At 37.4% G+C, this 26,606-nt stretch overlaps 1 protein-coding gene across 16 annotated transcripts in view; it reads left to right on the forward strand.

Moving 5' to 3' along the window:
• phldb1a (pleckstrin homology-like domain, family B, member 1a) overlaps positions 1-26,606 on the forward strand; it is a 49,597-nt gene that overhangs the window by 15,557 nt on the left and 7,434 nt on the right. For 4 of the 16 annotated variants that reach the window (XM_083531703.1, XM_083531713.1, XM_083531712.1 and 1 more), the window contains exons 3-19: positions 580-703; positions 2,151-2,321; positions 8,554-8,679; positions 10,010-11,241; positions 16,178-16,411; positions 16,679-16,816; positions 17,630-17,767; positions 18,300-18,428; positions 19,825-19,980; positions 20,131-20,241; positions 20,897-20,986; positions 21,472-21,591; positions 23,615-23,740; positions 24,053-24,211; positions 24,436-24,573; positions 25,148-25,225; positions 25,963-26,029. In XM_083531703.1, the coding sequence (XP_083387829.1) occupies positions 580-703; positions 2,151-2,321; positions 8,554-8,679; positions 10,010-11,241; positions 16,178-16,411; positions 16,679-16,816; positions 17,630-17,767; positions 18,300-18,428; positions 19,825-19,980; positions 20,131-20,241; positions 20,897-20,986; positions 21,472-21,591; positions 23,615-23,740; positions 24,053-24,211; positions 24,436-24,573; positions 25,148-25,225; positions 25,963-26,029 (3,337 nt within the window). Of the gene's footprint in view, positions 1-579; positions 704-2,150; positions 2,322-3,534; positions 4,185-8,553; positions 8,680-10,009; positions 11,242-16,177; positions 16,412-16,678; positions 16,817-17,629; positions 17,768-18,299; positions 18,429-19,824; positions 19,981-20,130; positions 20,242-20,896; positions 20,987-21,471; positions 21,592-23,614; positions 23,741-24,052; positions 24,212-24,435; positions 24,574-25,147; positions 25,226-25,962; positions 26,030-26,606 lie in introns of those variants that run through there. The other 12 variants (XM_083531714.1, XM_083531715.1, XM_083531704.1 and 9 more) reach the window with 9 other exon arrangements.

Consider the following 26,606-nt stretch of genomic DNA (forward strand, 5'->3'; position numbering starts at 1 on the left):
AAAAAAGAAATGTATATATATATATATATATATATATATATATATATATATATATATATATATATATATATATATATATATATATGTGTGTGTGTGTGTGTGTGTGTGTGTGTGTGTGTGTGTGTGTGTGTGTGTGTGTGTTTTGTGCCTATATTGCCCTTAAAAAAAAAAATTCACTCTGATTGACATCTCTGTCATCTTTATTTTTTATATATTTATATATCCTTATTTTTCAATGTTCAATCCTTTTAGCCTTTCAGCATACTGTACTGTTCATGGTCATACCTGATAGAGATAAACCAGGTTAGCCATTAGCCTTTTAGCCTAGACTTGCCTTAAAAAGACCTCTAATTGAGTTAGTATAATTGTATTTTGTGCACTATGAGCAAACATCCAAAAAAAGGGTTGGGTCACTTTGGTGGGCCTTTGTGACTAGAGAACATTATTGGCAGTGGACATTACATATAAGCATAGTGTGGTGGGTAGAATGTGTAACAGTTGGAAACTGCAGCTGATATCATTTTAAATTCTTAGCTTGATATAAAGATATGTTTGTTTGTTTGTTTGTTTTTTGTCAAGGGTACCCCACTGGACCTGATAGAGACAGGCAAAACCCTTAAAGTCCAAGCAGAGCGTCCTCATCTGGTCAGTTTGGGAAGTGGACGTCTGAGCACAGCCATCACACTATTACCTATACCTGAAGGTCAGATACCTTTTTATTTTATTTTAGTAAGTCTGTACCCTTGAGGGAGAATGTAACTAGATTATACAAATAGAAATGTTAATTCTATTAGGGAGGGTAAGATTGTTACTGACCATTTGTGCTGAATTCAGCAGCTTCCCTCACGCACCTGCAGTCCCATCATTGCTAATGGTTCCACATGGCAAGCAGCCAAGTCTGAGATGAAATGGAAGTTACTTGAGAGCAAGGGCTCGTGTGTGGGTTCACTTACACGCTAGGATGTGTGGACAGTTAACTGTAGAATGTCTAGAGAGCAGCATGGCATATTCTTTGCAGTATTCTTAGCTCAGCTATGTAGTATATCATCACTCAAAGAATGACAAATAGAGGACTTTTCCTTCTCCTGACATTGGAATAAGAGCAACTGTAGCACTCCACTGAACTGGCTTCTATTTTTTCCCTATACTGTATGATTGAATCCTTAAAAAGAATTATTTTATGAATAACAGAAATGAACCATTATGTTGAGGTTAGGAACAGGTTATCTTTAGCTATTCAGACATGGCTACATATTGTCAGTACTTGTTTGATTTAATACACCCGCTTTAGAACAACAGGGCAAATTATATGACCTGACTCCTTACTGCTTCTTTTTGTCACACATAAAGATTTTATATTATTTTAATATTATTGTGTGGCCAGCATTTTACAGGTAGACATTTACTGGTCATTAGTGCAGTTTATGTTGCTGAGAAACAATTCTGGACATTTGTTCATTGTGATGTGCCAGTGTGCAACTGCCTTAAAACCGAAATAGCATGCTGACATTCAACAAATGTCCCTTGAATGAATAGACATTAACAATAACAATTCATTGTGACTTAAAAAATCCATCACAGCAGCTGAACAGAAAACATTGCACCATCAAATAGCCAAATATTATGCTTCAAATATAAATTTTTCCCGCAATTATAACCCCTCCTCATGGCTGGAATGACCTACTTTCTGAATCTCACATGTCAAGCGAATGTGTATAAAATGCATGACTGCATTAATTCAAGCCATCTGGGAAATACACAATACAATTATACCCACCATATACAACATAAGCACTCTGACTGACTGGTAGAAATTTAAAATACAAGGATATACATAGATTCATTTGAGCTTAAATGTACAAAATCTGCTTAAGTAATTTTGACTGCATATCTGAGAAATATAGGCAATGGACTAAAAAAAAACATATTTAGAATTACTTAATGAGAACAAAGTACATGAAATGTTAGCTAGATAAAAGGTTGTCCAGGATGAAATGTTGAAAAGCTAAACTCCTAATCACCCTTTGAGAATTGCTACAGCAATCTGCCATATACAAGAAAAAAAAAAAAAAAAAGAATAATGCAAATTTTAAGATGAAATGTTTGGTTGGACAAGAAGTGACAAAGCTACACCTGTTTTCTGAATGCAGGTAAAACAGTTCTCGGCCATGGAAACACTGACATCAATATCCAGGGTCCAGGAGTGGCTGCTCTGCACTGTTATATTGAAAACAAGGCGGGCGCCATTACCCTCTTTCCCTGTGGCAACCTGTGCTGTGTGGATGGCCAAGAAGTTAAAACACCTGTACGACTGTCTCAAGGTACACATATGTTGAATGGTTTCGGAAAAAAAAAAGACAAATGTCTTTCTAATGTGTGCTATTCATTCTGCATTTAGCTACACATGGTCAAATATCATAATCCCTTCACATCCTGAGCCTTTGTGCAGAATGAAAGAGGCAGTTTTGCAATTTTTCTACAAAGAAATTGTAAATGTAGATATATGACTTTAACCATAATGTCTTTATTCCATCAGGAAAGTTGGCATACAAATTGTATAGGTCTTTTAATGGACATGGATTTTAAACCCGGAGGTAAATCACTAGAGCCAGTCAGATGAATATAATGCTAAGCAAACCATCCTGTCTCAATGTCAGCTCAGAAATGAATGGACCCTAAGATGATAATATAAAATGAACAATGCCATTTCCAGCCTCAATATTAGTTTTGGCTTTATATACAACAGAGATTGAATAGTGGCATGGTGCTTGAACTTCATTCAAAACTGACTTATACTACCTTGCCTAATATTCTCTTTGGCCATTTAAGCCTGCTGAGTATATATATACAGTATATATATTTGAATATATATATATATATATATATATATATATATATATATATATATATATATATATATATATATATATATATATATATATGTTTTTTTTTTTTGTTTGTTTGTTTTTTTAAACGTCATGCTTTGTTTACAACAGATTCCAGTGGACCCAGGTTACTAGTTTTATTTTTGTGGTAGTTCGATCTTCAAAAGTCCTTGCATAACAAATGTATCATTAATTAACATTATTACAGTTGTACAGGTTCCAACAATTATTTACTTAAGGTGGCCACATTTCAAGATCAAGACAATAGACATTATGCAAGTCTATCAAACACCATAAAAACACACTAGAGGCAATTTAGTAAGGCTAATACACCCACTTGCATGTTTTGGGACAGTGGAATGAAACCAGGGAACCCAGAGGAAACCATATTCCACATGGACAGAACCCTAAGTTTAAGATTAAATCAGAATGGGTGCAAAATGTTGATTTATATCAGCATTAAGTCTACGTGAATTGCATACAAATATTTCATGATAAAGATGTATTTTGAGGTCATAATTTGGCTGGATTATTTCATCTGCCACCCTGTGCCACCCCTTGTCCAAACATGACTTTACAAGAAAAAAAAAAAAAAACACAGTTTGATATTATAAAACATTTGAGGATATACTTATTATTTGATGTTTAGCTTTAATAAAAATGAGGAGAGTGTCTGCGCATGTCAGTTCAATTAATTACATACACGATTTAGGGACAAATGGACAGTGTTATTGCCATTCAGCAGCTCGGTGGCCGCCTCCTCCCCTCCTTTTGCACTCTGCATGACAATAATATCGCTTATGGGAGAGAGACAGAAAGGGAGACAGAACAGCCGGCACTAGGACAGCTGTTCAACACCCTGTCGTTTGTGGTCCTCGGCCGTATGGCCTAGTATTTTTAACCCCAGCTTTTTTTCTCTAACTCTTCTCTATTCCGTAAATTCGGTACTATTTTTTTTACTTTTATATTTTTATTAAAATAGCTTAGAAGTTAAGCAGGCGCATGCATGTGTGTGTTACTTGGTGAGCATATGGACTGTTTATGTGCTCTTCTTGGGTTCGGTTTGAGGCTTTAGCAGTTAGACAGGTGGACCGTGGACATCTGGCATCTTTTGTGTGGTAAAGAAAAAAGTCAATAAGTGGACGGATATTATCATAACAAAGGCGCAGGAGAGCAACGCGTCCAGGGATGTGATCAGCTTCACCGCGTCCTCAGACAAAATCAGTATTTTTCGGATATGTTGTCCCAGATACTGCAGACTCTTCTGCGCTTTATAACGCTTGACATCTGTGTGTAAATGTGAGTAAATCATTTCTAAATGTGACTATTTGTGTGTAACGATTTTTTGTTGCTTTTTGTTGACTTTGTTTTTTGCAACAAATCAGAGAAAAGCTAAAACAGCCGTTCCAAGTTCATTACTTTGCTTGGAAAGCTTCTACTGTGGGTAGTTCTCTGGGTTTTTATTAAAATTTTAACCTTCTTTGCAGTGTTAGAGAACTAATCTTTGACATTTTGTGGCATTAAAAAAAATCTGTATCAATCTTTACTAATTTACTATGTAACATAAATTGCCTACAGAGAGGACTGATTTATTTTTATAATTGATGAATACATCTTTTGTGGTGTGTTCCACATTTGGCAGGTAAAGAACTGTTCTGCTTATGCAAAAACAAGAGAAATAGGTGACCCAGTTCACCTTTTTAGGCTAAAAAGCATTAAACTCCATTTTAACCTAAAAAAAAAAGTTAACTATTTAGGTATATGCACAACTAATTATCCTGTAGAATGAGTCATTGCGGAATAGTCTGTGTCTCAAAAGCGTATTATATACAAATGATAAGCCATTAATCCGAACAACTGAAATAGGTCCTCTTTCTACTGCCAAAACAGACCTGAGGACTTGTGGAGTCATGCTGTTTATTTTCTACCTGTTTTGCAACTATGCAGGTCGATATGAAGCAAGCTGTGAGGTTCTGACACCTTTCTGTGATAGCCAGCATGAACTTTTTCTTATAAGTTTGCACTGCAGTGGTTCTTCTGTGGCTAGTCTTCGCTCCCCAAACACATCAGTGAGTTTTGGGCACCTGTGACCCTGTAACTCATTCACAGATCGTCATTTCTTGCTACTAGCTACTGACTTACTCACACCAGGAACACCCTACAAAACCTGCTGTTTCAAGATGCTCCGATGCTGTCTTCTAGCGTCACAATTTGGTCCTTGTTAAAGGCGCTCAAATCTTTATGCTTGACTATATTTCCTTTTTTTTTTTAAACTGAGTGTTCACATTCTGCTTAACATATCCCACTTTATTAACAGGTGCTGCTGTAATGATATAATCAATGTTTTTGAGTTCACCTGGCATTGGTTTTAATTTAACGCTGATTAGATTAGATTAGATTCAGCTTTATTGTCATTGTGCAAGGTACATGTACAGAGCCAATGAAAGGTATTTAGCATCTAATGCATAAGTGACCTATTTAAAATAAATAAATAGCAGTGTGATATTTATGGGTATGGGGTCCAAATGTACAGGGGTGAGGGTGAATAATGCTCAAAAGGTGCAGTAGGTATAAATATATGTATATATAGTAGTAGTGCATAGATTTCAGGAGATGACATGCTCAAATGACATGATATAGTTATGTAAAAGTATGAATGTTGTGTGATACAGTATATACAGAATGAATATGGGTGGAATATACAGTAGTGCACTGATAGACAAGTTATGGATGGTGCAAAAATGCATGGTGGATAAGCAGTGCAAAAAACAAAACAAAAACCCGGAAAGTGACAGTGCAGTAGTGTATTTTGACATTGAATGATGATTCGCTGTTCAGTGCAGTAAGAACCAAAGGAAAAAAGCTATACTTCAGTCTGTTTGTGCGGCTCTGAGGCACCTGTAGCATCTGCCCGATTGGAGAATGGTAAATAGTCCTTGTTTGGGGTGAGAGGTATCTTTGATTATGCCCCTCGCCCTTTGTAGACAGCGTTTTTTGTGAATGTCCTCCACAGTGGGTAGCTGAGTGCCAATGATTCATTGGGCAGTTTTCACCACCCTCTAAAGGGCATTACGGTCCGAAGCATTGCAGCTGCTTTACCCCACTGAGATGCAGTTAGTGAAAATGCTCTCAATGGTACAGAGATAAAAGTTCTCCAGTATCCTGTAGCACAGACAGGACTTTTTAAGTCTCTTTAGGAAAAGCAGGCGCTGTTGTACCTTTCTGATCAGGATAGAAAAGTTCAGGGACCAGGTGAGATTCTCGTAGATGTGTACTCTAAGGAACTTAAAGCTGGGTGCACCCTGAACAGCTTGAGCCCACGTGGCCATTTGGCCATACTATATTATTGCCTGGGAGGTGTAGGGCATATTATACATTCATACTCAGCCTATGACTTAATCCTTTTTTCTATCATGTTCTGCATATTTTCCAGGTTATTTGAACATTATGTTAGTAGAAAATTGGTATTGCTCCTTTAGATGTTAGATTTGTTGTTGATGCGTTAGATGATGATGAGTTAGATGATGACGATGATGCTTTGGATGCGTTGATTCATGTTGTTACCAAATTCTGACACGCCCATTAACATGTAGTGCTCTTTTGCTGTGACCTGTTGCCCATCCACTTCAAGAATTAAAAGGTTACATGTGCATTGTGAGATTTTGTTTCTTTCGCTTGTAAAGAGAGATACAGATATCTTGAATGATCTCTCTCATCAACAGGGTGTTTCAAAAATATTTTTTGTTTTTTTGCACCATTTGGTATAAATCTTAGACACTGATTTGTCTCACAGGGTTATGTGTTTGTGTCACTTTTGGCTATCTGCTAAGAATAGAAGTGAGCTGTGAAACGGTTTTTATTTTGTTTGCTTGCTTGCTTTTTTCTTGAATAGATGACCAATATAAGACTATAAAAAGTTTGTGACTGAACTTCTGCTAATATATAATATTAGTTCAGGTGTTGCAATTGATTTTTGTTTTTTTTTGTTTTTTTAGGAATAAATATGAACCAATCTAAACATATAAATAAGTCTTTTTAATCAAAAGAAAGACTGCATCAATATTAATTTGTTAAGAGGCAGAGACAGGACAGGACATGCTTTGAATATGAATTACATGGTTGTGAATGCATAATCAATACCATGCTCAGGGGCAGCTGAGTTATTGTTTTCAAGCATTAGGGCTAAATAAAAAAAATTGCCTTAGCTAGTGCATATGTGACAGCTCATATCTGGTGCTTTAAGACCATGCTGTAATTTACATCCTATGTTAGTCTCATGCTTTCTGTACTTTCATCGTTCATTATGAAATGGAGGCCTGAGCTTTCATTTATGGCTGGTGTGTCAAACACCATTCATGTATTTCCTTAATCACTGCATAGCAGGTGCTTAAATGGTGTGTTGTGTGTATGTATGTTTGCGTGTTTGTAAGGCTTTATGCATAGTTGTACATTTATGTATACTTATTGTGTAAGTATAGGATACCTGAAACTGCTGTTCCTTGCAATGCTTGGTCGATATTTGTTGTATTTTTGTAAACAAGAATTAAACAAAAGACATCCATGTTTTTCCTATTCTAGAGAGAAAATTGGTGAAATTGTGAGATTATATGGACCTTATTTTATTATTTATTCAATGAGCTTTGATTGTAGACCATTCCTTGCACATTCAAACACAGTCATAACAACACCATGTTTACCGTGTTTCGCCACGCCCCTGACAGAGAATGTTTTTATTACCCTTTATCTAGCCTCTGCTTGCTAACAATTCCACCCAGCTATTTTTTACACTTAAAGTAATGGATATGCAAAATGCAAATATGGATTATGCAAGTATGCAAATATGGATTATGCAAGTATGGATGTGGGCATGTAAATATAAATCTTAAAAAATAAAAAGAATCTAACATTACTTTTGAGGATTTACACATGTAAATACAAGCAACAGCTTATAAACAAGGAATGAATAAAAAATAAATAGAAAAAGGGCAATATAAAAGTAACAGTAACTAATAAAAATTCCCCAAATATTAAATATTTAAAGCTATTCATGTTTAGCTTCATAGAGATTACAATTAATAAAAAAGAATATTTGTATATTTTTTGAGATGTTACAGTATATACATTTGTTATTCAGAATGAATAAATGTTGTTCCAAATGAATATAAAGACTGATATTTATGAGTTACACCATTTAAAAAAATAAAATTATATTTGGCAGGATGCTTCACAGGGCACCAGGATGAGAAGTGGGTGTGTATGAACGATCAGATATGACACACATGGAACAAAGAAAGGCCACATTCTTTAATTTAATAGTGTATGCATCTGCAACATTAACAACCTGGTCCTACTGTGGTTTAATTCTGTTAGAATATTCCACAGGCACGTATATACAAAAAATGATAAGTGCCTAATCCGGATTAGTCCCACTCCCGTTACTAGTTGAGATTGCCGTAAATGACTAGCTGAGGTTTGAGGATCTGCCAGAAATTCTATAGGCAATGTTGACAGTGTTTCCGAAGACATGTTTCTTGTTTTGGCTACAGGCACTTTGGGGTTAAATCTATTAAAAGCTAATAGGATAATTGGATTTTTAATTCTAGTCAAGCAGCCTTATTTTTGCTTAAATATGCTAATTCCTCTGATATTTCCTAAATGTGTGTCACAGGGTGCATGCTTTGTTTTGGCCAGTCTGTCTTTTTTCGCTTCAACCACCCAGAGGAGGCTTTCAGGATGAAGAGTATGATGCCAGAAGGAAACGCAGGGCTCAGCAACACCTACAGAGGACATTCAGGTAGAGCTTCTGAATTACATTTATTGACTGAAAAACAGGTTGATTTATGATTGTGTTCAAAGTTGATTTAATATCTTGTACACTGACAGTATTATGATATAAGCACAGGCATGGGAAAATAATTTAACATGCACACAACGATTTTGCTTACAAGCTCTATTTAGATTTTTACAGATATAAATGTTGAATGCAACCGAGTGATGATTACTAATTGGTAGTATTGTTGTGGAAAAGTACTTTTTCTCAGTAGTAGTATTTCTCAGCTTACTGAACACTGCCCTGGTTTAATTACTGCTTTATTAACTTCTTGGCCTTTGTGTACAGGAAGTAAGTCTCTAAGGAGACAAGTGACTCTGCTGGAATGCATAAGACACTGAAAGCTTTAAGGAGAATTTTGTGTGGATGTGGATGTATGATGTTTAAAAGACCCTTTGGTTTTGGCTTTACCGTATTGTAAAGAAGTTCCATGCTCAGTAAATGTGACATCATGACAAAGATGAGGCTATTGAAGGTATGGTACTAGGTGCTGTTTCCTTTTAAAATGTTGCGTTGTTTGGTGGCTGTGTCTGATAAGAGAAAAAAGCAGTAGAATGCCCAGCATGTGGTAACAAAATGGTTTGTTCCAAAACTAAGTTATAATAAATAAGTAATAAAAAAGCTCATAGCATGAGGACTGAAGGCCATAGCTGAAGCAGTATGTGAGAATTGATGGTTGTGGGAAGAAGTGTGTGGTGGAGAGTGGCACTGTGTGAGTAGAATGAGTCATGCTGTAATTCAGGGACTATTCTTCTTTGTCCACCCTGACCTTTGTACTGAGGGAGGCAGCATGGCATGACACACCCAGTTCCTTGTAAGTATGTGTGTGGCCTTGGAGATACGAGGTGGGGTAATTGTATGTGCTGACGTGTGTGTGTGGGTGCATGTGCATATGTGTGTTGTTAAATACAGGGACAAGGAGGAAGGGGTAAAGTGATTTAGTGTGTGTTTGCCTAGCCTTTTCTTGACTAGGCATAGTGTACATATGTAGTAAGTAAATTCGCAGGTGTGCAAACAGCGAGTGAAGAAACCAGAGTAAATAATTTGTTACTATTTCTTATACAAAATTTACGTTTAAATAATTGTGACTGTTCCTCTGTCACAGACACTAGCAAATACCAGCTGTTTTTTTTTTTTTCAATTATTTGTCTAAATGTAAAAAAAAAAAAAAATATATATATATATATATATATATATATATATATATATATATATATATATATATATATATATATATATATATATATGTGTGTGTGTGTGTGATTTTAACATTATTACTTACTTTTTCCTACAGAGACTCATGGTCTGCTCAATGGAAACCATAAGCCTGTACCACATGAGAGGGCTCGTCCAGACCATGGTCCACTTGCCTGCTCTATTGAGAAGGACCTTCAGAACATCATGGACTCTTTAACTCTGAATGACTCTCAGTCCTCCACAACAATGCTTGGAAAACACTCTGAGCATCCCATCCCACAGTCACCTCTTTCCCCAATGTTTAATGGAGGTGGCCGTTATCTTCTGTCCTCTCCAGCCAGTCCTGGCGCAATGTCTGTGGGATCTAGTTATGAAAACACTACTCCTCCTTTTTCTCCTATTTCATCCCCCTCAATCTCCAGCAGTTCTTGCACTCATATGGACACTGCTAACTCTACTGTGCCTTCACATTCAACTTACTACCATAATACAGTCCAGCCCCCAGTTCCCCAGCCACGCCAATCAGCAGCTCGGATTGGCACTAGCAATTGTGGGCGAAAGATACAGGAAAGTCCTCGATTTCCTAGAAAAGGCTTGACTGAGGCTCCTGTAGCCAGTTTCCGTGGCCAGTACCAGGACGTTCAGGTCAGAGGAGTTTCAGAAGTCCCATGTTCAGTCCTGGGTTTCTCTGGAGATGCAGCCAGGGACAACTGGATCCTGACTTCCAGTTCCTCTGCCTCCTCAAGCCCTAGATCAAGTGCAGGCTCAACTTTCCAGGAGATGTCTTCAGCTGATGGAATTCAGTCCATTCAGCCAAACTCACGTTCACTTGGTCCTCCAGTCAGAGAACGCCCCCCTCCCAGCCCCTCTACTTCACGTCGTGTGCTGCAGGGAGTCCCGGTCCTACCTGGAGCCCTACCTGGGGTATCCCTCACAGCTCGAGGCCAGACAGGAAAGGGTGTACCAGAGAGCCCTCGACAGCACAGACGAGTCACAATGGGAGATGATGCTGCTGGAGCAAGGGGAATACGGGCAAGGAGCCCTTCTCCGGTGTCTGCTGTCCTAAAGGACCACAATACTAGCAGTGGGAGGCAAAAGGGGAGTGTTGAAGTTAAACAAATTCAGGGATTAAGTACATATGTTGGTGTTTCTCCCCTTACCAGCCCACGTAGTCAGAGGAAGAACCCAGGAGAACCATGGATTATCCAACCCAGGGCACGGGAACGTAAGAACAGCATTTCAGAAATCAATGACAATGAGGACGAACTGCTGGAGTACCATCGCTGGCAACGGGATGAGAGGATAAAAGAGCAAGAAATGGAACGACTGGTGGGTGTGTTTTTGTATATTTGCATGATTGTGATTCATTATTTGATTGAAAGTTTTCGATAAAAATTTTATTCGGCCAGCATGTCTGGCGTCATGATGCTATATGACAACAGTGTGTGCATTAAAGGAGATCTAGGGTTAGGGTGGCTGATGGTGGGCGATGATGAGGGGTTCATAGGTGAAGCACAGATAAGACTTAAACATCAATGTAAATTCAGGAGTGTCTTATAAACTGCTGTGGGCAGAGGGTGTGGCTATATGAATGCTATATTTACCCAACATGGCCTTGAAGCATTAAACTGCTTACACACGCACACATGCTTCCACATGATCTAATTGCTAAAACACAGTTACCATAGAGTAACCCTATAATTTTCTGAATACTTTTTACCCTGATGTCGCTTTAATTCCAAAGCCAGTCCAACCCAGCAATGCTTACCCCATATTATCCCTAGACTTTTTTTTCATATTAATGTGCTTTGTTTAATTCATAATTGCTATTCCTGGTACACAGGCTGCTGTTCTATTTCTTTCCAAAGCCACCCAGATTCTCAAGTCCACAATGCACACGCACTCACGCTCACAGAGTCCTAATTATGAGCTGCCGAGCAGCTGTCATTGCAGAGACACATTCTTCTTATTCCCTTTAGAAAAGCTATTTTAGTAGACAAGTCCATACAGACAACAGTGAAATTAATACAAGCAGCGAGTCATTTGCCATGAACAAGCATCAGGCTTGAAGAAACCTGATCAGTTTTTTTGTTATAACCAGTTTATAATATTACGGGAGAGAAACTAGAGTTCTAGGTTAAAATTTTCATGTAGTCTTAATGAAGTGTATGTCAATGTGCTTTTGGTTGAAATACATCAGGTTTATTAGCCACAAAGTCTGGCGAGTTGTGATGAAGGCTGTTTCCTTGTTAACCAAGATTTTTGCTAGTCATAGTTCTTGACTTAGCTGCATGTAAATCCCCTAAGGTTTAAAAATTTTCCTGTGCTCTATATAGCAGGTGCAATATTTGATTGTGCCACCAAACACTTTTTTTCATTTCTATAAACGCAGACGTTGCTTATGATTTCACACAAGCGGTAACTGAATATAAGAGAAAGAGAGTGACTCAGTGAACATAAAAAGGAACCAGAGGTGTGAAATTACCCAAAAACACTTATTAAAACGGATTTGAATGTGCCAGAGCAGCTCATCTGGTTACCTTTCCACTGTGCCCGGATCCCAATAACAAATAACGTGATTCAGTTTTTTTAATATCCGTATGGGAAATCAGGTTTACCAAGCGGCTTATACAGAAAAAGACACATCAGACAACAATAATAAAAAAATAAAAAACAGTACAGTAAAGGCAGTATATGCACACACACACACACACACACACACACACACACACACACACACACACACACACACACACACACACACATATTTCTCTTATCTGTATATAACAGAAAATGTGCAATGTTTTTGGATTATATATGGCAGTAGATCATAAAATTTTTTTTATTTAAGTAAAGGCATAACATTGTAAGAGATACTAATGCGCCCTGGGAATTTTTACACAAGCATTCATTCAGTGTGTGTGTGTGTGCGTGTGTGTGCGTGTGTGTGCGTGTGTGTGTGTGTGTGTGTGTGTGTGGTAGGTGGGTGGATGTGTTTTTTGTTTTGTGTGCATGTATGTTTAAAAGGAGTAAGCATCAGTAAGGATTCTGGGCCGTGGCCCACTTGGCTCTTTGCCATGCGTACTCTTTGCTGTCATACCACAATCTGCTACATCCTGCCTCTGTTATCATGAAAGTACCACACACACACACACACACACACACACACACACACACACACACACACACACACACACACACACACACGTGTCCTACTATCCTTCTGGAGATGTTCCATTGCATCTAAGCATGCTTAACCTCAGTAACTAGGGGTATAAAAAAGCTGTAGTTTAACACTAAAATTATATCTGTATACATTCATTATTAGTTTTAGTCCCCACTAAGATATTGAAACGTGCACATATACTGACACACACACACACACACACACACACACACACACACACACACACACACACAAAACATCAAAGTTCAGTGAGGCATACTCTCTCACTTTCATCTCAAGGAGTTCTAAGATGTTTGGTATTGGAGGTCACTTCTTCTTCTTCCTGGCTGTGTCGCCGTGGAAACTGAGAAGAATACAGCCGAATGCAGGACATAGAAGATATCACTAGAGGGCAGCATGTCACCATGTTTACAGTGCCTGAGCACATTTTTAAGAGTTGCTTCATTGTTTACTTGTTTTCAGAAGAATGGTTTGACTTGCAGGTCAAGTCCAGCGAAATCATTTTATTCTTTCAAAAACATTCAGTAATGTACCGTTAAAGAGTCAGTTCATTAACATTTTTTGCCTTTATTAATGTGAACCGAATCACTGCTGATTCAAGGCCAGTGATTATCATGTAAAAGGTCACTTTCTGTAAAATGTGACAGACAAAGATGTTGGTCTTTGATAAGTTATTTTCAGGTTGTATAATAATCCTGTCTCTTCAGTGCCAGTCTCTCCTTCATTACAGCATCTACGTGCGTGTGTGTGTGTGTGTGTGTGTGTGTGTGTGTGTGTGTGTGTGTGTGTGTGTGTGTGTGTGTGTGTGTCCTGTATTAAAGAGACAGACGAAGAGAGTAATTGAAAGACTGTTTACTGCTTTCCTCATTAGAAGCATTCAGCCACCAGTGGAGCTATGTTACTCCTGTTCTCGAATCACTCACACTAATACTATCACCACCTTCCTGTCTAGACATAATCCTCTCTCACACTAAACACCCAGTAGTTGAGTAGATTGGAAATGAGCTTTGACACACCAGCAATTTTAAAATCTGTCATTTTGACCTTCATATCTGTTAGGTCCTCCTCTTGAGAACCCCGAGACTGAGTGTTTATTGTGAGCTAAAGGAGAGCTCTCGTAATAAAGTGGGCTGTGCACGCACACCATGTATGTGGAGCCCTTTTGTGTTTGTTTGGGCAGAAGCATCTTTACCAAGCGTGCCAGCTGAGCTGACACTCTCTTTGTTAAGGAAAATGTTGTTGCTTAGCTACACTGCAGTCGACGTTTACGGGCGCTGCCTTTCTGTCTCCTCAGCAAGAGAGCATGTGTGAGAATCCAGGCACTCGTTTTAAGATATTGATTTCGGAGCAAACTCCCAATCGGCGCAACTAATTTTGACAGACACATCGTCTGTTAATAGGTGCTATTGAAAAAAACGCGTTTACGTACAAAAAAAACGTTTAATTTGTGAAGCAAGCAGCAGATTTGAATATCAGCCTACTCAGGAGTCTTGCAGGTGCATGTTTAGATCGAAACTGGGAAATTACACTGAAATATTCATTCAGAGCCACAGTAAAATAGATTAGAGAAATGCTGAATTTCCTCATAGCATATGGTTTTATAATTATTAGGGGAAAAAAAATTATATAATTTGTCCATTTATTCATATTATCATTTATTCTTATCTTAGCTTATTATTTAGGATGGTCTGTAATTAGTAGACCAAAATGCTGGTTTTGTGTACGCTTTTGTGTACATGTTTGTTTGATTTGCCCTTTTTTTTGTACCAGGTGCAAACATTAGAAAAGAATCAAATACACAAGTAAAGGACTTGAAAAAGGCTTGAGCGCCAAACCTACCTTTTTCAATTCCTTCACAATTCCTGTTACTATATTTGTCTATTTCAGGACTGGCTGTTTAGTGACACCTACAATCTTTATACTCACATATAAACATTACTTCTGAAATGGTAGAAGTAGACTTTGTTAATTATAGGCTGTGACTGAATGAATGGCTGCTTCATGCATTTTTTATAAAAGAAACTACATGAACTGAAGTGGTCTCCTGTTCTTTGTGGTGCAGCTCTTGTAAAGCACGCTGCCTGCCATGTTATTTTAGTCATGCAGAAGCGCAGAGCTAGTGTCAGCTAGCAAGGCAGCTTTGGGTATTGTCAGCTGCTTGTGTGAAGTATAATAAGGTCCAGTTCTTAGAGCATTGCAGATCAGCGAGCCAGGACTCAGACAAAGGGAGAAGATGAACTGAGATTGTGAAAGTAGAGAAAGAAAGAGGTAGAGAGAGAGAGAGAGAGAGAGAGAGAGAGAGAGAGAGAGCAACACGCACGCACGCACACACACACACACACACACACACACACACACACACACACACACACACACACACACACACACACACACACACACAGTTGGTGACATATGTAGAGTGGCAGCAACAGCTGACTACTGTAGTAGGGGTGAGAGGTCACATTAGTCCACAGGTTGGGGGGGTCATTGAGAGTTAGCAAAATAGGGTGGTGGGGTTTCAAGTATGTGCCTGTGAGTGAGTGTGTCTGAATGTGTGTGTGTGTGTGTGTGTGTGTGTGTGTGTGAGAGAGAGAGAGAGAGAGAGAGAGAGAGAGAGAGAGAGAGAGAGAGAGAGAGAGATCATGATTTCATACAGCTGCCACTGGAGCCACAGGGTTCTCTTAGCTGAAACGAAAGTCAAGAGGTGATTATTTATCTGTTTGTGTTGATTTTACATTATCCTGTCATGCTGTTTTTACTTGTTTGCTATATATTACTCATATAATTGCAGTGACCATGTTCCGTTAAGGCTCTGGCATTGCTAGTATCACAGATTTCAGTCAGTGGGACCTGCTTAAAAGAGACCAGGTTGTACAAAGACATAACAGCACTTTAAAGCCTTAACCGCATGTGCGTGTCACTAGAGATGCCTTTAGACTGTATTGTGACTTTTGTCTCTCGTAGGTTTCTGTTTGTTTGTTTATTCAGGAGACCACCCTCATCCTGAACTGTGTGTGTGTGTGTGTGTGTGTGTGTGTGTGTGTGTGTGTGTGTGTGTGTGTGTGTGTGTGTGTGAAGGAAAGACAAAGGCTAGAGACCATTATGAGCCTGTGTGCTGAGTATAATAAAGGGGACCCTGTGGTAAACATGGAGACAGGGAGGGCAGGTCAGTTCCCTGGGACAGAGGTCCAGAGACCTGGCCCCGACCTGGTAGGCGTGGCAGTTCAGCGCTCACATGCTCCTCAACTGGGAGAGTGCGATGACGAGAACATGAAAGAGGAGTGTAGCAGCACTGAGAGTCAGCACCAGGAGGTAAGATTCTTATATTTCGCCTATACATATGGACACATGCATAAAAGTTTAGTAGGAACTCATAGACTCATATACTTTAAATAGTTTCTCACTTTTAAACCTGATGGAAAGAAAGTTTTTGAGGTACTATGCAAACAAAAAGAAAAAAAAGGAACAGTGACTCAGTTATACAAGCAGATCTTTTTGCATAGTACCTCTAAAACTTTCTTTCTATCTTTATATTCTCTATCTTTTTTTTTTCTAAATCTATCTCACACTACTCCTCAGCATGAGGACACTGTCGGTTTGGGGCAGCAGGAGCTGGGTTATCTAGTGGAGGAGCGGGTCAGGATTCTAGCTCGAGTAGAGGAGCTTAAAGCTCGGGTCACTGAACTGGAGCAGCAGCTACAGGATTCCAGACAAGAGGTCAGACTTCAATTACAGCTCCAGCTAAAGCTATGATAAACAACACAAAATCAGGCATGAATGCTCATGAACCTTTTCAAGAACTCATGTACTTGAAGCATATTTCTAGGAAACTCTCTTCTCAAGAGGAGGTCCATTTCTATGGGCCAGGAACTACTGGGTGGAGCTTGCTGTTCTGAATGGCGCTGACTGGTCAAACAAATATTTTAACAGAATGACTAAACATCATATCCTTAGCTGGTTATATACATATCCTGCATAGCAAAATGCTTTGTGTTTGCACAAACAAAAAGTCATAATTACACAGTCTGTTGTTGTTGTTGTTGTTTTTTTTTTTAATGCTGTGCAAGCAAAGAAGCATTGCTGGGGGCAATCATTAAAATTCTGAAAATGTGCATTGCACAAGCACATCATTAAAAAAAAATTCTGACTAATATTAACATGACTTTTGTCTTAATTTCCTACATTTTTATTCATTTTTGTATGTTTGCTTCACTCTTACTTATGTCACACCCTGAAGTCTATGTCATGTTAATGTTGATATCGTGTTACTAGAAAACATAAGAGTTTTATTAGTGTTTCACAAATCTAATTTGCAGATGCATATTATATCTCTGAGCTAATTAGATATGCACTTAATGTAACTTAATCATTAACAGTGCTGAATTCTGACATAAAAATTAGGCACATAATGATTAGTAGTTAGTGTGATTACAGTGAACACTACCTTTGTTGAATGACTGTAGATCAATCAGAAATTCATATAACCATTAAACATGCTGAGATTTAATAATGCTGCATTTTTACCTGCAGGCTGAGATGGAGCGGGCATTGCTGCAGGGGGAGAGGAGAGCTGAGTTAGATCAAGTGGAGGCAGAATTAGAGATTATCAATCAGATTCAGCTCAAAATGAGTGACGTGGAGAAAACTACCCAGAGAGAGAAAGAAAAGGTAAACACATATATACACAAAATGAATGCTTTTCTTGAGATAATTAATGCATTTTTTTTGCACAAAAAGCATTTTGCTTTCAGCACGGAGGAACAAATTTGCTTTTTTGTTTCTTGCATTTTTCCCTTGAACGCTCTGAGAGCTGTTTACTAACTTCTTCCTAACCTTTAACAACCAAACTTTATACATTCTGCATTTGGTGTCGTCTGTAGCTCTATTGTCTGATATGACTGGTGTTTAAATGGTTCAAAACTAATAACGGAAAAAAAGAACGTCGTTTCTTGTAGGTTCTTAATGGAAATAGAACCGATTGTAAGGGTCCACTGCAGGATCCAAGTTTTTTTTTTTTTTAATGAAACATCACAAGAACATAACTTGTGAAAAAAGAGAGGCAGAAAAACCTCAGTCCTGCTGCTTTCGAGCAAAGTTAATTTTGTTTCTTCCTGTCCTGTGCCTTTGGTCTGCTCTGTGTTTGTACATGCTTGTGTGTATTCGTGTGTATGTATGTGTGCATATGTTTATTGTTTCATAGGGGAGGGCTAATGTCTCAGCTGAACGTGATGTCCTGGCCAGGTTGAGGGATGGTTACAGTGAGCTGAAGAGCCAGCTTCACAAATGCCCTGAGTCTCTGAGGGAGCAGTTACAAGAACAGCTTGCCAGGGTCAGTTTCCTCTCCTACTGCCCTATGGAGCATCACCAACACAAAAACAAGAACAAATGTTCAGAAAGAAAGGAAAGAACAGGAAAGAAGCACAAAGGCAATAGTAAATGAGTAGGGGGGTTCAAAAACTACAAAAGAAAACTATTTAAGAAGACACTGCGAAAGGTTTGTTTACAGTTAGTGCATTTGCATGTACAAATAATCTGATAACTACAGAAAATCAGATTTCCACTACACGTTTACCTGCACTTCGGTAATGTGATAATAATAAAACTCTGGGTCTAGAGTCAGTTGATAATCAGATTTCTTTTAGTAAGCATCACTACAAGTTGCAAAAGCTAGCAGTTTAATTAAGTTTTCCAGTAGGGAGCTGGAAGGCGCTTTTTGAATCAAGTAGCTTGTAAGAAGGTAAATTATTTTATCGACCGAGCAGTGGTATTGTGGTTTGATAAACTTTACTTCGTTTCATTTTCTTCACATATAAAATATATTTGTAATCCATTATACAAAGTATTTATTGTCGATTGGTTTGAAACACAGTTGAAAGTTAAAATCACTTTACTGGAAAATATTTATTTGCATATTGATTCACTATTTTCGGAGTACTTTACCCAAAGAGGAACACAAGCTTTTTTTTCTGCTTGTGTTTGTATACATGTGGAGATTTCTTGAAATCTAATTTAGCTTTAATTTACAAGATTAATCCTGGCTATTTGAAAATTCTTATCCAGAAGTCAGAAAAGAATTGAATTATTAGTGTTCATGTGAACATAACTATGGAGATCAGGGCAGTTATCTATAAAGGTGTATTTCATTGTTTTGCTAAATGGTATTCAAATGATATTTAGAAGTAAAAATTAAAAAAATATAGTCTGTATTTTCATATCATTGTGTATCATGTCAGCAGCACCTGAGTATGATGGCTGGTTTCTCTTTTACACTTGCTCTGGTTGTGTTATTTTTTTATTTATTTTTTATAAAGAATTCACTTTTGTATTAGAAAGTATTTGAACTTTGTATTGTATTACTCTTGTATGATTGTTTCTCTTGGTTTTTGCATGTTGTTTTATTTTTGACTGTTTTTCATATGCTAACAAATTCAGCTGCTTGCTTGCTTTGCATGTTTTAACAAAAGTATCCCACTAATTGACTGATATTGCACATCATTCAAAGAATCACAAGAAATTCTTGTTTAATCCCAAATATTTGTATTCACTATTTTATGGATGTTTTCTGAAATGCTGAGAAACAGGTGGGCATTTTCTGAAATGCTTAAAAACAGATCCAGTCACAATAGAGTCACTAAGGCATTTGTGTTCATCTGTCTATTTTTCTTGTCCACCTGTTGGTCTGTCTTTGTGTCCACGTCTCCGCTCCGTCTCCATTCTGTCTTCAGAAGGCCGAGGCTCTGGAGTCTTGCGCAAAACGCTTTGAGGACCTGGAGTTTCGCCAGCTGGAGTGCGAGAGCAGTTTGGAGGAGGAGAAGGAGACAGTCAGCCGGCAGCTGCTCCAGGAGAAGGCAGAGTACCAACACAGCGTGGCCAAGAGGAAGGTCTGTTCATTGATATAAGAATTTTTTTAATGACTGCTACAGCATGTGTTGGTGGGGGATAAAACAGATCAGCACTCAGATTGTGATAACTGTAATTATTACAAATGTGTGTCAGTTCATGTCTAACACCTATTTCTCACGTTTCCCCAGGAGAAAATGGCTGTCCTTGAGATTCATGCCAATCAGCTTGGTGTGCAGGCAGTCCAGGATTGTGAGAGGATGGCGAAAGACCGAACCGTGGCCCTGCAAATGTTGCAAAAGGTTAATCCAATATACTGATATTGATTGGGCAAGATCATTAGACTAATTGAGTGCTCATTTAATCACACAATTAACAGAAACTCTACTTCGAATTAACCATACAAGTAGTTTTTTTTCCATTGCAGTCTTACTCAATGGCTTAGTTACATGATGTTTAAACAACACAAATACATTATGCAAGACTTTTGTATAAACTCTTCCAAACAATATTGAACCAACCACAATATTGTGCATGTATTATGTAGTTTCTACAAAATTACAGTAGGTTATACCTCATTTAATGAGTAAATAGAGGGAACAGGAAGGCAAGGATTGAGAATCAGTCTCACTGTGTGTTAGAGGCTTATTATTACACTGGATCTCAGGCTGACTAGGAAATGTAGGAAATATTATTGTAAATAGCAGCGACAAGAATACATTATTCAAAATTAATAAATAAAATCAAATATAAAATATTCATATTTATTTTGCACCTTCTTGATGTTTACTTTTTTTACATTCTGTTTTTTATGCAACATAAAACTAGTTTGATGTCTGTGACACTATAATATTTTTCTTATTACTATGCAAATGCTACATTTATTCAGTCACATTCCACCTAACTGTAAATATTATGCTTCTTGTTTTAATGACCTCATTTTTATAAATCACTTAGGAGAAGGAGAGACTGGCTACCCTTGAAAGGAGATACCAAAGTTTGACTGGAGGGAAGACTTTCCCCAATTCCTCTAACACCATGCAGGAGGTAAGAACACATGACCAGCACTAGCAGTATTCTCTGCCTTTTACAACCCAAACTCTTTAGTATTGTCTGATAATATCAGGCCTCTGTCAGTCTTCAATGATATTCATCTGACAGGCCCTCCTTTGTAGACTATCTAAAAAGACTTGCTTTCTTCTTGAGCATCATTAATATTCATGGGTTGATGTTTGTTTGGTAGCTCAGAACCTTGCTTTGGGTGTTGAAATATCCACCCATATCCCTGGCATACTATAAGATGGTACTAATGTCTATAGGATCTGCTTCACTGTCTCAGGCAGTGATGTAAAAATTTAATCTAGGCTTTTGCCACAGGCAATAAGCTCCGTTGCAACACCTTGCTGTTTGTCTATTAAATATGTAAAAACAGCAAGAGAGATGAGTTTTAAGGCCCTGAGAAGTTTAATGTTGATTTTATTTGTTTCAAAATTACCCCTGTAGTTGATTCTGACAAATGATATTTAAAACAGGATGTTCTACATATCAGCGAATCTGACCTTTCCTGTGAAGTCCTTATCCAGCATCCCCCTCTGCCTTCTCCATGCATTCAAAGCTCCACCTCTCATTGCTGTCCTATCAGGCCTCAGGAGGTAAACAGGTGGCATGCTGGTACTTGATGGCCATCCAGACATGTTTCATGAGTCATTTTCTTATAGGGGAATGCTGATTACTAAAAAAGACTTAAAAAACTATACTATAAAAACTATAATGCAATACCAGAAATGTTAAAACTTGGTAAATAGTAACAGCATGGTGCTTTACTTGAATAGTAATCATGCAATCATGTTGTGAACTTCCTTTACACATAATGCTGATGTGTTTATAGTATACTTTTTAACAAAATACTTAAAGTGTTCTGAGTATCATTAACACATTATCATTGCATGTTACTGCCATATTTACTGTGCAATGCAAGGGCAGTTTAGTTGACTACCATTTATGTGCACGTCCGTGTGAAGTGACTCCAGTGTGTGCAGTGAATCTGGTTTTCATTTCTGCATGGTAGAAATAGCAGTGAGGGGGTGGTTCATCATTTCTTAATTGTGTTTCTCCTAACACGATTGTGGCAGTGTTTTCATAGGGGAAGGTGATTATATATTATATATAATGTACACTTCCTAGCATATTTAATAGCTCCTTGTACCTGAATACCTTTATTTATGCAATTATCCAAATACCCAATCATGTGGCAACAGCACAAGGCATATGTAATTGTAGAGTTTCAGTCCATGTTCATATTGAACATTATATTAGGGGAAAAATGTGATCTGAGTGAATTTGATTGTGGTGTAGTTGTTGGTGCCAGATAGGCTGGTTTAAGTATTTTAAAAACTGTGCTAACTCAAATAACCACTCTTTTTTAAAACTATGATGATCAGAAACAACCAGAGCATCTCAGAATGTACACAAAAACAGGCTACAACAACAAAATACCACATCAAGCTTTAATACTATAAGCCAAGAATAATATAATACTAAAGTAGGTTTTTTATTTTATTTTACTACACGTATCAAAATGTACTGTGCATATGACCTACATTTCTATCCAAATGTTTTGGAATGGCAAGGCCAATCCTTTTGTTTTTTTGCTACACTCTAAAACAATGTAGATTTGAGATCAAATGATACATATCAGATGATTTTAAGATCTAAATATGCAAAACAACTTGTCACCTATTGTTTGAACTTAACCTACGTAAGGATCAAAAATATTGGAACAAATAACTGATAAGTGTTTTTTGTTGTCCAGGTATGCCCTGTTCGAATGATGGTTGAAGTAATAGCTTTAAATGTGTCCTCTAGGTTTAAGGCCTAAGTTTAACCAATATACACTGCATTTGTTGCTAAAATGATCAACCAAAAAGCTTTTAAGAGAAAAAACAAAAAAATAACCTGGTGATGAGAGAAAGATTGTGAGGACTGTAAAGAAAAACCCAAACTCAGCAGTCATTGACATCATCAATGGTATTACAATCCACCGTTTTGAAGACTTTGAGAATGGAATATAGAAGCCATACCTTAAGATGGCAAACCACTCATTAGCAGTAGGAATTTGAAGACCGGACTGGAATTTGCAAAGAAATACAGAAACAAGCCTTAAAAGTTTCGGGACAAAGATTTACCTCTGCCTGTATTGAATAAAGAAAGGATCTGCTAATGATCCAAAACATTAAAGGCTACAGTACAAGCATAGGAATAAATCGCAAAAAAAAGAATGCAACAGTTTGATGATATTGGGATGCTTGATGCAGTTATTGCAAGCAATGGATATGCAGCCTAAAAATCTGTCATTTATTTAAAAGAGTTCCTGTACATTAGTTAGAATTTTGGTGCCATGTTGTTTAGCATATCTAATTGTAATTATCAGTAAATTAAATTTCACATTCTGAACTAAAACCCAATTGTCTTTAATGTATAGCAAAAAAAACAAAAAAAAACAAAACAATTCCCCTACTTTTGGAGAGACTGTATTCAGTATGTATGTGCATGTGTGTGGGAGTGAGTATCCTGTGTTGTGTTGGGTCTCTGGACGGTTCTTTAACTGTATGTACAGGTTTAAATGTGAGTTTTTCATTTGTGTGTATTCAGGAATATTGATTTGTGTGTATTCAGGAGTACCTCAGACTTTCAGATGTATTTAAGATGTATGGTAGTGGTTGTGTCCCAACTCAAGCCACTTCTTTTGCCCCTACCACTTCCTGCCTTTCTCTTGCTGTTACACCAGATACCCCTTGTGAGGTATGAATGTACAGCACACATACTCTTTTTGTGCAATTCTCTATCCATTCTTTCTGTGCTCTTGTTTCTTCCATCATTATGTCTATTTTTTGTTGCTTTTTTATGTGTATGACTCCATTTATTGCTATGTCTCTTTTCATTATGGTTTCCTCTAGTCCTTGCTCATCTCTCCTGATAAAATGTGCATCATTCAGCAAACTCATTTCATATTTCTAAGCATAGTACATGTCTGTGTTTTTTTGCTTTTTAACGCCTTCACCACATTTTCTTTTCTGTCTGTCTGTGTGTACACGATGCTTTGATTGGGTAAAGGAGTATGTGACAGTTAGTCAGTTAAACCAGCTCTTCGGGATGCACATGGTTGATCCCTCCACAACGGCTCCTGTCCAATCATTCCAAGCTATAGTAGCTGACCCTGTCCTCTCTAGCCACATGTCACAATGTGACGCTGCCCAGTCTCTTTCTACTGAGGTGTGTGTTCCTCATGTTTTTTTAATCACTGGTTTTATTTGGTATTATATATGCATGTGATAAGAAAAAGATGCTGTCTGTTTTTATCTTATACTACGGTATGCATGGAAATTATTAGAGATATGGCTGCATATATTCTGTCATTCTTCTTTCATCACTCCCTGCCTCTTCTTCTATTATCGCTGCACCTTTTTTCTTATTCTTGCACTGCTTGTAATACCTAGGCTGAGAGGAACAGGCCTTTGGTTTCCAGGCTGGATTTAGAGCGCTGGTACCAGGACATAATGGCAATTGGGGATACTAGCCATGCTTGTCCTCCCCCTCTTCCAGCTAAGTCTTTCTCCACTCGCAGACCCATGCAGGTAAACTCCGTTGTCCTGCCTAAAGTCCACGTGTCTTCCTTGTGTGTTCCTGTACTTACACGCTGTGTCGTTGTACCCAGGTTATCCACTAACTTTAGTCAGTGTTGTTTATGCTGTGTCTGTGTGCTGGTACATGGCTGTAGATGTCTGATTGACTGTGTGTACATGCAAAATACTTGTCAAACCAAATGATTTTTTAATTGATTTAAAAGTTTTTAATTGCCAATTGGAGCAAGGTATCAACGAAATGTTTAATGAACATAAAAGTGTAAAGAAGAAGCATCAATTCTACTATAAAATGTTACTTCAACGACCCTTCCATGCTATTTATTTAACTTTAATTCAGTACCTGCTGAATGTGTGCTCCTATTTCAGCTGTGAAAATTACATGATAAAAAAAAATATTTAAAAGATAATCAAACAAAAAATTTAATTTGGGTTGACCTCATTTGGTTTACTCTTCTCACTTCATGTAGGTGTCTGCAGCAATATTGTTCAGTCCAATTAAGTAATCGGTTGAATTATTCATTCTTTATTAGGTTGCACAGTGGCATTCTTTTCTCTGTGTTCTCAGATGTACAGGTGTACACAGGATAAAGCAAATAGTACATCTACACAACCTGGAGTTACAGGCAGAAACACTCCAAACAAGGTAACACACACGCAAAGACATACCTTCAGTAATGTGAAGGTGTGTAAATCATTGGACAGTAGCACAGATAGGGAACTACAGCAGTCTGGATTTTTTATGATGACTATAAGGTTAAAGCTCAGAATTTCAGGACATCATTTTAAGCATTATTTATGGGTTTCCTCAAGCACTTATTGATAGTAAAGCATTTACCATCAAACTCAAAGTTTTATAGTTACACTTAGGGAGCTATATAAAAAGGGGCATTGATTCTTATATATATTACGGTTTTTTTAATAGTTTTGAGTTGGAAGTTCCACTTATGTAGAAACCATTGTACTTTCTGAACAAGCAAAATCTCATCTTTTCTGCAGAAATTAAAATAATAATATGTGGATTGTAATTTAATCTCTTGTATCGATGTATGTTTTATTATAATTGATTTGTAAAAAGTATTTTTGTCTTATGTGTAAAAGATTTTTGAGAAAAAGGTTTATTGCAATTTAAAAAAAAAAAAAAAAAAGGAAAAAGTGAAAGATGACCAACAATTCATTAAGCATATCTTGTACAATATTTAGAGTGAAAGCTAAAGTATTTTATTCATGCTGTACTTTATCCTCTTATCTGATGTTTTTTGTTTATGTATTCAAATGTGTATAATCAGAAGATTCCTCTGATGATAAGCTCCATTTTGATTTGGATTTAGAATTTCATAGTTCCATAACTGTTATGTAACCACATTATTGTCATACTTTCAGAGCCTCCCTGACCTCTCAACCCCTCATCTGGAAACAGATTTCAAGAAACTTGCTCTTGAAGACAAAGGTAAACTAGCATTCCTGTGGCATGAACATTCTCATCTATATCATTAACTACAAATACTGGAGCAGTTTTCTATCAAATCCACCTGTTCTTCTGAAATGTGAAGTTTGTAAAGGAGGAGTTTTTGAGAGTTAAAAATAATTGAATTTATTGGCCAAAACCTCTGATGCTTAAAAGGTTTTCTCTTCTGGTTTGGGCAACAGCTTTTGCATTTTAACCATGTGCAGAAATGCTCCATACTCTAGAGTATAAAACAACAACCTGCAGATTTTACTCTCAATGGCTTGATTTGTGAACTGAAAATATGGCTTGTTTAGAGAAAAGACATGACTAACATACAGTATTTTATAGACATCAGATAATTAAGGACCATAATGGTTAAGTAATAAAAGTTAACTGTTTTGTCTTGTTAATTGATTATCTTGACTTATGTTAGCAAGACATTTTATATAACTGGACCTTTACAATTTTTAGTTGAATGCCTCATCTCTAGGGGCTGTGTTGTATAGCATTGTTATGAAAAAGATTTTATAAAAACGCTGAATATAAAGTCAATCGCCCAGGTTGCCTATTGTAATTC

This window comes from Silurus aristotelis (genome assembly GCF_946808225.1).
Source record: "Silurus aristotelis genome assembly, chromosome: 26".
NCBI lineage: Eukaryota > Metazoa > Chordata > Actinopteri > Siluriformes > Siluridae > Silurus > Silurus aristotelis.